Source organism: Misgurnus anguillicaudatus, chromosome 19, assembly GCF_027580225.2.
Source record: "Misgurnus anguillicaudatus chromosome 19, ASM2758022v2, whole genome shotgun sequence".
NCBI classification, from domain to species: domain Eukaryota; kingdom Metazoa; phylum Chordata; class Actinopteri; order Cypriniformes; family Cobitidae; genus Misgurnus; species Misgurnus anguillicaudatus.
The window spans coordinates 35,177,570-35,192,391 of NC_073355.2; the positions used below are offsets into that span (position 1 = coordinate 35,177,570).

The 14,822-nt window shown below is 41.2% G+C and overlaps 1 protein-coding gene across 1 annotated transcript in view; it reads right to left on the reverse strand.

Annotated features, from left to right (window-relative positions):
• The window catches only part of ep300b (E1A binding protein p300 b), a 49,575-nt gene extending 36,397 nt beyond the window's left edge, over positions 1-13,178 (reverse strand). The window contains exons 1-7 of the mRNA XM_073857557.1: positions 11,085-13,178; positions 8,120-8,703; positions 3,932-4,093; positions 3,508-3,745; positions 3,241-3,354; positions 1,238-1,465; positions 812-917 (exon numbers count right to left, since the gene is read on the reverse strand). Coding sequence (XP_073713658.1) covers positions 812-917; positions 1,238-1,465; positions 3,241-3,354; positions 3,508-3,745; positions 3,932-4,093; positions 8,120-8,703; positions 11,085-11,178 — 1,526 coding nt within the window. The 5' untranslated portion in view covers positions 11,179-13,178. The remainder of the gene's footprint in view (positions 1-811; positions 918-1,237; positions 1,466-3,240; positions 3,355-3,507; positions 3,746-3,931; positions 4,094-8,119; positions 8,704-11,084) is intronic.
• Positions 13,179-14,822: the final 1,644 nt, after the last annotated feature.

Below are 14,822 nucleotides of genomic sequence, written 5' to 3' on the forward strand. Positions count from 1 at the left end.
TATGTCCAATTGCTTAGCTGCGTGGCGTGAGCGGGCCGTTTATGTTGCGTGACACACTGGATGCGTGGCGTAAGCGTCTCAGCTGCGTGGCATGTCCGTTTTTAATTTGGCTCCCATGTTAACAGGTTACAGCTTGCAGACTGCCTGCGTGAGCCGCGCGAAAAACACGTCCATTCTAGAAATAGAACCGACGCCTATTTTTCATGCGAAACGCAAGTGTGTTGAAAGCGTTTCAAGGCAAAAAAGTTGAAATTATGTTTACATGTCATTTTTTACACAAATACATATTAATTAATGACATTTTGATGTTTGAAAGTGTATAGGTTGACATGAATTCAGACATAAATGTAATTTTAAAAAAAATAATTATTATTGATTTTTTAAAATATTGCACCTGTCAAACATAGTCTATTTTGCCGTCAATACTGTTGACGGTGTCCTTTATCAGTAGGCTTTATATTTATGACTGGTCTGTCGGCGGCCTCCCTCTATGTCACCTATAGCAGCAGCAGTGCCGCGTCAGGCACAGTTCTGGTGTGTAAAGACACAGAAAATGCCACGCAACAGAAATGTCCCGCTCACGCCACGCAGCCGGTGTGTCACCGGCCTTACTTGCGTAAGTAAATGCAAGAATGAGTAGGATAACAAGCAAACCCCTTTAGGTGGATACAAGACCAACCAGATCCCTGTCTAGGTTTATTTAGCAATAACGACCATCTGACTGTCCATTATCCCTTACATAGTGTCAGACCGCAAACTGAAACAGCACAGATGAGGTGCCGCTCTACTGAGCTCCAGTGATGTCTATTACCTCTGAGCTGTCATGTTTCTGTGCAGCATGCCGTCTGGAAGCATCCCGGGATGCTGGTTTGTCATCTGAGCTCCGACTCCACCATTCACTCCCATAGGGTTTCCACCTGCTGGGATGCACGGTATAAAACATTTTGTACATGGTACACTCTTGTTCATGTAACATTGCTTAAATATACAGTAAGATTCACCACAACCGGTGTACAAACACAACCTAACACAAATGCATTCAAGTCAAATTGATTTCTATAGCACTTACTAAGTAAAATCACGCTTTCACGCTTATGAAGTATATCAAATAAATGGTAATATTGCAAAATACATGTACATAGTCATTCAAAATCAGATGTGCTACAGTATATTGATCTGTGTGTTTGGTGACTTGGTTACGTATATAAAAGGTCTTTCAGGCCATGTAGAAACGTACCCAAATTATTAAGCGGTCTAATACCAGGTTGAGTTGGCACAGAGGTCTGTTGATTCTGATTGGCTGCTTGATTGCCCTGGTAGGTGAGCCCAAGGGCAGCGTACGCCCTTTCGATGGAGCTTGGGTCAATCTGACTGGGCGGGTTCAGATTTGGGGCTGAAGGCTGGCCACCAGGTAAAGACACACCTAATGGCCCACCCATGCTCATACCAGCTCCTGCCAACAGAGCTAAAGAGAGAAATGCATTAATGACTGATACAAACAGAACATGACAGACTGAGACACAACCTTGTTGCATTTGCAGAGTGAATCAAATGGGGGACCAAAAAAGTAGGTAACACCTATACAGTATTGTTCAAAATAATAGCAGTACAATGTGACTAACCAGAATAATCAAGGTTTTTAGTATATTTTTTATTGCTACGTGGCAAACAAGTTACCAGTAGGTTCAGTAGATTCTCAGAAAACAAACAAGACCCAGCATTCATGATATGCACGCTCTTAAGGGTGTGCAATTGGGCAATTAGTTGAAAGGGGTGTGTTCAAAAAAATAGCAGTGTCTACCTTTGACTGTACAAACGCAAAACTATTTTGTACAAACATTTTTTTTTTCTGGGATTTAGCAATCCTGTGAATCACTAAACTAATATTTAGTTGTATGACCCCAGTTTTTTAAAACTGCTTGACATCTGTGTGGCATGGAGTCAACCAACTTGTGGCACCTCTCAGCTGTTATTCCACTCCATGATTCTTTAACAACATTCCACAATTCATTCACATTTCTTGGTTTTGCTTCAGAAACAGCATTTTTGATATCACCCCACAAGTTCTCAATTGGATTAAGGTCTGGAGATTGGGCTGGCCACTCCATAACATTAATTTTGTTGGTTTGGAACCAAGACTTTGCCCGTTTACTAGTGTGTTTTGGGTCATTGTCTTGTTGAAACAACCATTTCAAGGGCATGTCCTCTTCAGCATAGGGCAACATGACCTCTTCAAGTATTTTAACATATGCAAACTGATCCATGATCCCTGGTATGCGATAAATAGGCCCAACACCATAGTAGGAAAAACATGCCCATATCATGATGCTTGCACCTCCATGCTTCACTGTCTTCACTGTGTACTGTGGCTTGAATTCAGAGTTTAGGGGTCGTCTCACAAACTGCCTGTGGCCCTTGGACCCAAAAAGAACAATTTTACTCTCATCAGTCCACAAAATGTTCCTCCATTTCTCTTTAGGCCAGTTGATGTGTTCTTTCGCAAATTGTAACCTCTTCTGCACATGCCTTTTTTTTAACAGAGGGACTTTGCGGGGGATTCTTGAAAATAGATTAGCTTCACACAGACGTCTTCTAACTGTCACAGTACTTACAGGTAACTCCAGACTGTCTTTGATCATCCTGGAGGTGATCATTGGCTGAGCCTTTGCCATTCTGGTTATTCTTCTATCCATTTTGATGGTTGTCTTCCATTTTCTTCCACGTCTCTCTGGTTTTGCTCTCCATTTTAAGGCATTGGAGATCATTTTAGCTGAATAGCCTATCATTTTTTGCACCTCTTTATAGGTTTTCCCCTCTCCAATCAACTTTTAAATCAAAGTACGCTGTTCTTCTGAACAATGTCTTGAACGACCCATTTTCCTCAGCTTTCAAATGCATGTTCAACAAGTGTTGGCTTCATCCTTAAATAGGGACCACCTGATTCACACCTGTTTATTCACAAAATTGATGACCTCAGTGATTGAATGCCACACTGCTATTTTTTTGAACACACCCCTTTCAACCAATTGCCCCGTTGCACAGCCTTGAGAGCGTGCATATCATGAATGCTGGGTCTCGTTTGTTTTCTGAGAATCTACTGAACCTACTGGTAACTTGTTTGCCACGTAGCATAAAAAAATATACTAAAAACCTTGATTATTCTGGTTAGTCACATTGTACTGCTATTATTTTGAACAATACTGTACATGCTACTTACAGGTGTTAAGTATGTTAACTTACATTGCTGGTTTCGTTTGTCCCCGGCGCTTTTGAGCGGCAAACACACGGGACAGTCGTGCCGTGTGCAGTTCTTCCAGTGAGAGATGATCTGCCTGGAGGATGCGCAGTGAGCCACTACAAGAAAATGCAAACACTTTAGTAAGCCGTTTCATGCCGTTTGTGTATGGGCAGATAAGATAAGTACGAATAAAAAAAATCTGTCAGGAATATGTCCTGTTCTTGTACAGGAAGAGAGAGAATACAATAAAAGTGAATGGCTTCACCCACCCTGACAGGATTTGCCAGCCTGACAGTGCGTCATGTGATTAAGGACATTCTTCATGGTTCTGCAGTGGGGCAGGTTACACTGACGGACCTCTCCGTTTGTTTGCTCTCTGCGATGGCACTTGTGAGCGTGCAGTAACAGCACCAGCTGCTGTTGTATGAGTTTTCGTTTCTCGGGGTCCGCTGCAGGGGGCCCCGTCGTCCCACCTGGCCCGGATACACCGCCCACCACACCTGAGCTCTGTTTCAGATAAAAAGAGTGAGGGTTTTTTGTCTGGTCAGCATGGGTCAGGTGAAAGGTAAAAAACATGTAAATAACCAAAATGCATGACTGGTTTTATAAGCAGGGAAGGAGTTAAATTGATATAATCAGAAAGGGTCAGCGAAGGTGAATATCGTTGTGACATCTATACTAAAGCTCTCTCACCATGCCGCCCATGTTCTGTCCAAGCTGAGGTTTCTTGTCCATGTTGAACTGGTTAATGCTGTTAGGTTGAGCTGCTTTATTTTGGAGCTGAGGTCCCAAGGACTGTCCTCCACACTGACCATAAGAACCGCCATAGGGACCTGGGGCCCCCATCATTCCCATCTGAGAGAGAAAGAAATTAAAATGAGACCATTCGTATTTCAATCAGACAATCCAATCTGCCACTCTGGGGAGATTCACCAACCAGCAACTAGAAACCAAAATGAAAGAGCTGAGAGCATATTAAGAATAAAGCAAGTGGCCAAAACGGCAAGTATTTCAGTCAATATAATGGCAATAGTAAAGTAAGATACATGTGTCACATATAAGTGCTCGCTGCAAGAGTCACAAATTAAAACATTTTACACATACAACCCTTTGGTTTACTCACATCATAGATATAAAAGTAACGTCAAGGTCACTGTGGTATCAATTCCTAAAATAAACCCACAACTGTTAAACATTTCCCACTATCTACAAGCACCCAGCAAAACAAAGACTGAATCGAAATCTCATTCTTTTTCTGCCCATTTCCAGGTCGAGGTTGCGCAATCGCATGTGAATCAACAAAATGGTGCGCGCAGTTCCTCGTATAAACGAGCTGAAGGTTTTACAAACCGAGGTGAATGTTGTTGAATTTATCATCCTAACTGAAGACACACCACAACACACAAATACATACAGATATTCATGCATTATTGCTTGTAGTCGATTTTAGTACTCTAATATTTTACAAACACATCCAATCATCATTAGATCAACTAAAATGTTTTTTCCTTCTTATTTAGTAGTGAAAAAACCCATCATACGAGCGTTTTAATGCAAGTTTTCAAAAGTGTGGAGAGATCTTAGCCTTTAAAAGTCATAAATCTTTTCAAACTTTTCGCTTGACCTTTAATATCTAATATAAGGCTCCTTGAAGCAGCTAACAAAAATCGAATCTAAGCACAACCAAGTGACAGGTTTTTGGCGTGTCTTAATAGTAGAACTTCAGCCTAAACGCTAGCATATAGCATTAATTAGCATGTAGCACTAACCCAGCAGTCAAAACTTTGTTTTTAGCATTTTAACAACTTTTTAAATATTTTACCGTGTAATTTAATGTTAATTTAATTTAATGGTGTCACAGTTGGTCTTATGTTGAGATTGGCCTGTTTTCCAGCACTGGTTTTTTTGCATGCACAAGGTTTACATAACAAGGAGGAAACAAATGCGTTTAAGCCTCACGATATGTCATTACCATGTACAGAGCTCTTATTTAGGGTGACCATACGTGCCATTCTTCCCGGAGGCATCCTGGCCAGGATTTCGGTGCATCTTCCGGAAGTCGTATTTGTCGATCGCATACGTCATAGAAGATTATTATTACAGAAAAGCAACCGTTACATTTTAAGATAAGAATGAAACTGTATGCAGTCAACAAATACGACTTCCAGAGGACGCACCGAAATCCTGGCCATGACGCGCCCGGGAAGAATGGCACGTATGGTCACCCTATCTTATTATTCATCTATGCCTAGGTAATTACAAATTTTTATTCTATGGCACCTTTAAGGATGCAACAACGCCCAATTTCTGCCTCCATACCGACATTCAATTACTTGCAATCTGCAGAAATCGATATATAAAAGTTCCCGATAGTTTTGCTTTTTACTCGTCGTTTCAAATTATTGTCATGAAATCGTAGAAGTGCGAGCCTATAAACTCCAATCCTGTTGTCACTGTCACCCAGTTTAAAATAATCACACAACGTGAGATCTGATGATTCACCAATCCTGATTGTCAGGCAATAATCTGCCCTGATAACTGGCTGTTTTTAAACAATCGTCCGATGCCGATGGTGGGGAAAATTAGCTTTTATAGGCCAATGATACGCCGATATATCGGTGCATCCCTAATTATAATTACAGTCTTAAGATCCTTGCGCACTGCAATCTGTAATTTTCATATGCGTTTTTATCGTATTCGTTATTCTACAATTTGTCATGCACACAAACCTTGCACACCGCATTTGATGCATATTAACTAATCAGCAAAAAAAAAAAAAAAACGCAAAACACTACTGTCTGTGTGTGTGTGTGTGTGTGTGTGTGTGTGTGTGTGTGTGTGTTCACTACACCGATGAGTTAAATGCAGGTGTCACATTTTGAGTGTGGGCTACCATACCTAACAATCATGGTACTTTCTATCTATATTTTCTATTGTGCCTTTTGTATAGCCCACTTTGTCTGTTATACTTTGTGCTGCAAGACGAAGTGAATCAACTTGTCAGATGCTATTCCTGATTTTGGCGTTCGTTTTTGTACGGTGGCTCTGATGTCAAAACACCTCTTAAAATGTTTGTTATAGGGCTGTAACGATTAATCGTGCAAATGTTCATTTTCTCAATGAATTTTAATGAATTACGGTGAAACTTCTGCACATCCCAAAGCCATCGTGCAGAAGTAGTATTACAAATGCTATGTCAGGAAATGTCTATAGGAATATTCCTATCACTGTTGTTCAAATTGTGTCAGGTATTTTCATGATAATAAAGAATTTTTTGATTGATTTTTTTTAACATTTTTTGATTTTTTAAATCCACATTATACACGACTCCGACTCATAATGATTTTAGATTGATAAGGACTTCCTACTGACCAAATGCCGTAATCCACGCACAAGCTGTGCATGAAACACAGAATCGATTCAAAAACGATTCTGAAACGATTTCAGAGGCATTTTTAATGGGATACACAATTAATCGTTGCAGCCCTAGTTTGTTACGCAGAAAATCTGATACAAATATGTTTGTAAAAAGGCAGTGTATAAACGTGATTGACACAACGTGAGGTCGCATTTATTTTTTAAAGTATTTTTTGTAGTCAATGTGCAAAGAACATTACTCCTTTTAGCCAAATGATTGGACATAACTATGTCAAAATGCACCTATGAGAAAAATGGGGTTCATATTTTGGCCCATTTTGATGAAAAACTGTACATTCTTAATGCATGCCAAATGCATTATGTTGGCAACTTTAAGGACTGCGTTTGCACATCAGTGGCCTCAAAGATAACAAACCGCGTAAAAGCTACAAAACTGAGTTGCGTCTCATGGGGCTTTGATTTGATAGATAAAACGCAGGCAACTGTTGACAGAACCCATGGAAGCCAACATTCTTCAGACGACACTGTAATGTTGGCAGTCGGTTAAAAAAGTAATGACATGAAAAGCCGAAAGAGCCCCACCAATAAAAAACTAAATGCAAACAGGCACAACATACCAAACAAGCTAGTGGACAGCCTACTTGATTTGTGCAGTTTTATTTTTCCTATGCACAACATCAGCATGTGAACCTAATCTCATTGACCACATCTCTGTAATTTTTTTTTATGAATTGTGATATGAAATAAATATATTTGTATTTCCTACAAAATGCAATAAATGTTTACATGCAAGTCAAAGCCTCATGTGAGGAGACACTAGGGCTGGGCGGTATTTGTTGTACAGCAGTATATTTTTAAACGGGTAGAAATCCCGTTTTTGACTTATTTTAATCATACGCAGTAATAAAAGTGATTGTGACATCTTACATCTCACACTTTGACTTACATGTAAACATTTAGTTCACTTTGTAGAAAATACCAATAGATTTACTGTGTACATCCCCATTTATACCAAAATTACAGAGATATGAATTGTTACAATCACCTTTTATAAAACAAAAATTACATCTTTACTGGGTTTCCCCATTTAAAATTATGCATCTGGAAAGTTTACATCTGACCCCATGTATACTTCAAAGAAGGAGGGGCATACCGATGTAGACATTATTCTTATCCTATGTGAACCTTACAGTCAAGAGTATATTTGCAGTTTGATTTATTATACTATCTAATGTCACAATTGATCTTTTCTGCATCCATGCTTTATTTTTTGTTGACTTAAAAACTGACACTCAAACAAAGGATAGCATTAACATGGTCTACTTCTACCCATCATGGCCTTAAAAATGGTGACTACTATGTCAAATTTGCACATTTAATGCTTCTCAAATGGATTTAATGCAACTATTTTGAGTGCAATGGTACCATAAAACAAATATTCCACTTTCATCGTTATTAACCTGACACCCTGATTTGTAAAAAGGCCCTGTGCGTTAGCGTTACCTTATTCACGGCTCCTGGTTGCTGTGGCCTTAAAGCCGTCTGTGCCATCTGCTGCCCTGCATTTTGCTGGTGCAGGGAATCCGCCAGCATGTTTCCATTACCAGCCACACCTGCATTCATGTTCACATTGCCGTAGCCCATTCTGGGCGCACCGTTCATCACCTGCCCTCCCATCATGCTTTGCGGTTGTCCATTCCCTTTATGGGCTCCCATCATACTACGGTTCAGTCCGGCCACCATGCCAGCTTGTGGCATCATGCCAGGCTGCTGCTGCTGAGGGCCACCCAGACCCTGGGCAATGGAGGTGCCACCCAGTCCTCCCATCATCCCCATGGAGGGCGTGTTGCCGGGGTTGCCGGTAGCCGTGGAGGTGGACGAAGGGGCGCCAGGGCGCAGGAGCTCAGACAGGTGCTTGTGTTTGGCAGCAGTGTCCTGGCTTGAGCCACCCAGAGATCCCAATGTCCCTCCTCCACCCAGACTGGTGTGTAAGTGGCCGGAGTCCACTCCATTGGAAAGGCCCAGATCAGAGGAGTTTATGAGTTCGTCAGGGAGATCCTGTTCCAGGTCAAACAAGGAGCCAAAATCTGGGAGACAAAAACACATTAGGTTTAAGGAAACTCATAACTAGTTATATAAGCCAACATAACATATGAAGAGCTCAGATGCAAATACCCTCTAAGTGCGTCTGATATGTTTTCTTGTAAATGGGCATATTTTTATTCTTAATGGATTCTGCAAACAAACCGGTATTTCTGAATGGCCTAAGGCCGGCCAAGTATTTGGCAACGTATAATACGTGGCAGGAGCATTCGGTTAATATCATTATCTCATTTTCAACGGACCAGCTTTTGCATCGGAGCATACATACAGAATTTATCGCTTACTTGCAGAGGTATTGGTATACAAATCACAATATGGACCTTCATCTGAAAGTTATGTGGATTTAAACCTGGGCTGCCCTAGAGCTAGCAACAGACAAGGACAACAACCACTCCTGTTATGCCAGATGAACTCAAAATGGCTACAGTCGATATAAGCAGGTACGTAAGCCTGGGTGATATATTGGTCTATCACCACGCTTTCCAGCTAGAAGTCTAGACAAACTGACCGAACTGAGATCTGATGTGCGTACATCACCCACGACGAGGACAGAGTTATGGTTTATTTATGGTTTATAATAGGAGTGCAGTAAATGCACTAAAGCTGGTGTGCATGTCCAACTGTTGATACTAATAAAAAACACATGGCACAGGAAAACAACGGACAAACGGTGGGACAAAATGGGGGCTTTAACTATGTAATAGCAAGTCTTGATAAGTCTCACACACCAGCAATTAACAATGCAACCTATTCCGAGTAGAAAGCAAGCAAATTTAGCAAATCTCCATTTAATTAATGGACAACATATCAGCTGATATATTGAATAGTCAATAATAGGGGTGTAACGATTCATCGTGCAAATGCGCGTTTTCTCAATGAATGAATTTGAATGAATTACGGTGAAATCCCGGCACATCCGAACGCCAGAGGGCGCTCCCGAGCAGAAAATCCCTTTGTGCCACACAAGAAGTAGCATTACAAACGCTATTCCAGGAAATGTCTACACATGAATATTTATACGCTGTTCTTCAAATTGTTTCAGGTATTTTCATGATAATAAAGAATATTTTGAATGATTTTGTTTAACGAGTGTTGCTTTTTTAAATGCACGTTATAAACGACTCCGACTCATAATGATTTTAGATTGATAAGGACTTCCTACTGACCAAATGCCGTAATACACGCAAAAGCTGTGCATAAAACAAAGAATCGCAGCCTTGCGATTCAGAATCGATTTCAGACAGGCATTTTTAATGAGGACCGCGATTGAATCGTGATTGAATCGTTACATCCCTAGTCAATAACACACATTTTGGTTTTTTTGCCAATTTTATGTAACTGTTGTGCTTACTCAGCAGTTTTGAGTATGCTATCATAAGCTTATATTTGACCACCAAATAATACAAAAAACATGGGCGACATAATAAATGGGTGATACATAATTGGAGGTGCATTTGGTTTCCAAAGTCATTATTTTTATATTTGGTATTCATTTTTATGGATCACAAGATCTTACATCATGATTTCCTGTTGTCCGAATCAGGCGGTGTCAACTCTGCCACTGCCAAACTCCGCCACCTGTAACAGTGTTGTATGTAACTGCGTTGACAGTAACATAACTGGCAGTCATACACAGAAAAACACACACAGTCTGATTCATTCTCACATACATGACTGTCAACTCTGTTACTTTTGGTTGGCAACAGAGTTTGACAGCAACAGAGCTGACACCAATTTGGACAACAGGCAATCGTGAATTTCAGCTATACACGACACTTCTTACAGAAAATATCATATTGTTATGGCCTGTAACATTTTGTGAGCCATGAAATAAGAAAATTATAAAAAGACTTTTAAACACCAAATGCACCTGCAATTCTATTACCATCCATATGTATTTGCTTTCTTCAAAGTCAAGTTAAACCTACCAAGAGCAAGACGACGTGATTTATAACTTCTACAAGTTGATTTTCACCTGCACACAACTCTTTAAACGCAAAACCTCGTAAACCTTTGACACCAATATCACTTACAAACTCGCGACAACGACGCGCAAAGCAAAACTTTTGTGTAGCGCACACCCGGAAAGACATCACGTAGTGTTTTGCTCGCGAAGATGACCACGCACAAACAAACAGCACAATAACACACCTCACAACTTCAAATGAAAACACGGTATCAATTAGCCAGCTAGCACTCTTGCTAAGTTGTTTAAATGCACGCGAATGCTGCAAACAAACACACAAACGTAAAAACTCTTACGACACAAGGTCGCGTGCCTTATTTTCACGCATTAACGCGAGCGGCGGCAGTGTGCAAGCGCGAGGCTCGCCGCACGCCGCAGCGCGTGAACGTTGTTATTTACCATTTCCATCGCTCGCGGACACCGACAGAGCCGGGGAGGACAATTTAGGCCTCTTTGCTGTAGGCGGACCGGAGTCCAACACATTATCGGCCATAGTTTCCTCAAATTTAACGTTAGAGCATATATCCCGCGTAGGATAGCGCTTCCCGTGGAGCCTTGCGACGTTCAATCGATGTCCTCGTTCACGAGCTCCGGACGGATTCCCGTTCACATCTCATGGGACCGATGCATGCAAGCAATTGTCCACAAAAACACTTTGAAGTCTCTCTTTTCGTGGTTTTTCTCGTTAGTTCCTCAAAGTATGTTTCCGAAGGAAGGAACAGACACGCTAGTGCAAACTCACGTAGCCTCCTCGGCGACTGAGCGATTTTCCCGAGATTTATCTTCGCTGCTTGCATCCGTCTTTTCCGCCATTGTCGGCAGCGAACTAGAGTGTTGGATTTTTTAAGGCGTTGTGTATGAGAGATAGGAAACGTGATGGGGGAATGAAAGACGAACTCACTCCACCGTGGCTTCGTGCAATGTTTATGGGAAAACACAAAGACTCAAAAATCATTCCTCTCTTTGGACCGGGTGCGCATTGTAGCGCTTGCGATTCTCACCCATCATCACTTTTACCTAGAGGAAGATTAAAAGTCCACAAGGCCACTTGAAATTGACACAGATATATCAATCTTCTTCATCAAAGTCTTTATTTCTCCCATATAATGAAGATAGGATAGAGAAAAATAAATACTAGTAAAAATGAGGAAAAATCTTATGATTAAGCATTCGTATGCCTAACGTTAGTGTATCATTCCTAAACTAGTCCAAATGTAGTCTTGTGCACCAAAAGAGAACAACTAACATGGGTAGAAATGCGAGTTAACACTTGAGTTTATTACAAACGACTTCCATATCTCATCAGCAGTGTCCAACGTCTTAATATTTTGAAAATCATTTCAAAGGTGACAAGTTAAATTGTTTATTGCGCGCGTGCCCTCTGCGTGAATGCGTCCAGTGCACGAGCTCGGGGGGGTTAAAACTGTTTGCAGAAAAATCTCTGACCATTGCCTCGAGAGAACACGACCACCCTGCACTGCGCACACTGTGAAGTCCAGAAGCAAAATGCACAAGAAATTGTGTTAAAAATGGACAACGCGTGCATGCAATAAGTCCGAAGTGCAAGATGTTTTCCCCGCAATTTGCGTGTGCACGAGCTAAAGAATGAGAATCAAGTTGTAGATTGACGGTCAGTGCATATGTATGTATTTCAATTTCAAGCAAAGGTAAAGATTTTGTCACTGAATGATGAAGAGCCAGCAATGCTTTCAGTGCACTAAGAAAAAACACCAGCGGAAAACTGACTAAAACGAATCCAATTGGGCTTCAGTAATATTGTGGGTCCGAAGCATCTGCCGATCCTGGTGATATTGCCAGCTGCACCCCCCAAAATCTGGGGGTCCTCAAACCCCTTTCATAGGCTTTGTGATACCGTGAACCCCCCTGCGCGTTCATCCCTTTTAAATTTCTCTCTTCTCCCGCACAGTTCTTGCTATTTTCCCCACTTTCCGTGTCGTCCACCGGCAAACGGCGATGCGATTTTGTCCGGTTTTACCACTTCGTGACGACGAGGGCTGTAGATGTTTTTAAACGCCTTTTACTCAAATGGGATTCCCTTCGTTTAAATGTATTGCCCTCTTCCGCCTCTCCGCTGCGTTTACAAAAAAGAGAAGAAAAAGAAAGGAAAACCCGATCCGTTCTTTGATTTTTACACGGGAGAATCTATCATCTTTCTCCGTTGTCCTCCGTTAATCGCCCGGTTGTGTTTTAGCCCGTGTTGATCCGAGAGGACGGAGCCGCTGCGCAGCCGGCGGCGCTCAGAGTCGCAGTGATCGGCGCCCGAGTGGCTTTTTTCGGTCGCTCCTGCCTCCTTCACTCTCTCCGCACAAACAAAATGGCGGCTTGTTGTTTCTACTCCTCTGGCTGGGGGGAGGGAAGGAAGGTTGGAGGTGCAGTAACATTAGTGAGGGGGGCGGAGGGGAGATGGCGATCGGGCTTTCCCGGACAGTGCTGTTTCGGAGTTGCGACTCATCTGGGCGGGCGCGAGGGGGTCCAGCATTATCAAATGATGGAGTGACTGCTGAGATGATGCTGGTGTGATTGACACGCACACACGCTGTACGGATTTTAATAGGTTGCTTCGGATTTTTTTCCAAAGGGAGCTAACCAGAATGACGGTCAACCTCCTTGGAGACATACTGGGGTCATGCATCTTGTTCAAGGGCCCGGTAGTCATCTTAGCCCAAGGGCTGCGTCTCAAATCCTAGTGAGCCCCCTGTCTGAACAGGAATTTCGAGTCATCTTAGCTCAGAGGTCATCGCTTAAACTTAGTGACTTCTTTACCTAGAGAGCACTTTTGGGTCTCATAATCATATGACGAGGCAGATCAGTTAAACATCTTAAAACCTAGCAAACTACCTACATAGATCAAAAAGCCATTTCTAGGGTTTAGATTTAGATCAACAGACTCTCTATAAATACAAGAACGCTCCTGAGATCGGGAGCTTATTTATTTTGAGACTAGGTTTGATTTGCAGGTATCATTCGAACCTGGATCACTGGTCCAAAATCACATATCCACCTTTTAGATGGAATGTATATTGAAATGTAAATGCAAAATTGAATCTGGGCCCTTATTAGATTAGGAAAGGGAACCTAGGAGATGTTATCACCCATATATGATGGCAACCGCGCCAATATAGGTTGTATTTGTTCATGTAACCAACACACTACAAATTGCTTGGTCATTGTTTTCTCATTTGACCGCTATGGTAGAGAAGTTGTGAATGTGACCAAATAATATGACAATTCCTCAAAATAAAAAAGTTTAACTAGCAGATAGTACTGAGGTTCTGTCTGTGATGCTGATTTATGGTCATGTTACCAACTGGCCTAAAACAGTGCTGTGTTTTGACCAAGTTAAGATTGAACCTGCAACTTTTTTTGTTAAAAGGTTTGAATCTTAACCACGGGGCCAAAAATATAGAGCCAAACACAAAATACAGTTAATCCTGAGTTTTACATTGTCATCTTTGGGTAACAAATGGTTTTAGGGTGTTTCTTGAAAAATGCTGTACAAGAAAATTGACATAAAATTTTGATGCCCACTTTATGAAAACAAAAAATCATGTTGCATAGATATCAAGTTTTTGAAGTCAACCCCGGTATCTCTTAAGTCTTATGACAACTTTTCTCTAATGACTAAAGCCTGGCTGGGATACTGTAAAATGTTTGGCTGTCCCAGATGAAAGATTGCCATTGTGAAACAATTATCCCGATTTCTGTAATTGTGGCTCTTCCCAGGTAAAAAGTAGTGCACTTCCATAGTCTACTTAATGTGCTTTATTTTCGTACATGAGTTTTGTACTTAATGTACTAGGGATTCATCTTTAGTACTTCTTGAGATCATCTAAGTGTACTTCACTGTGCTATTTTGAGACACCATAAATATGAACTAAAATTATACCTAAAAAAATTATTTAGGTACCGCTTGTAGTAAACTTGAACCCATCTTTGTATGAAAGTTGAGTTCAAGTGTTAAATAAATATCATAGTACAGTACACTTAGACAGGGTTCCCACACCTTTGTTAACTTCAAATTCAAGGACCTTTCAAGGACTTTCCATGTCCAATAGCTTCAAATTCAAGGACTACATTTCAAGTGAGAGCAAGGTTACATTGTGTTACCTTTTAAGA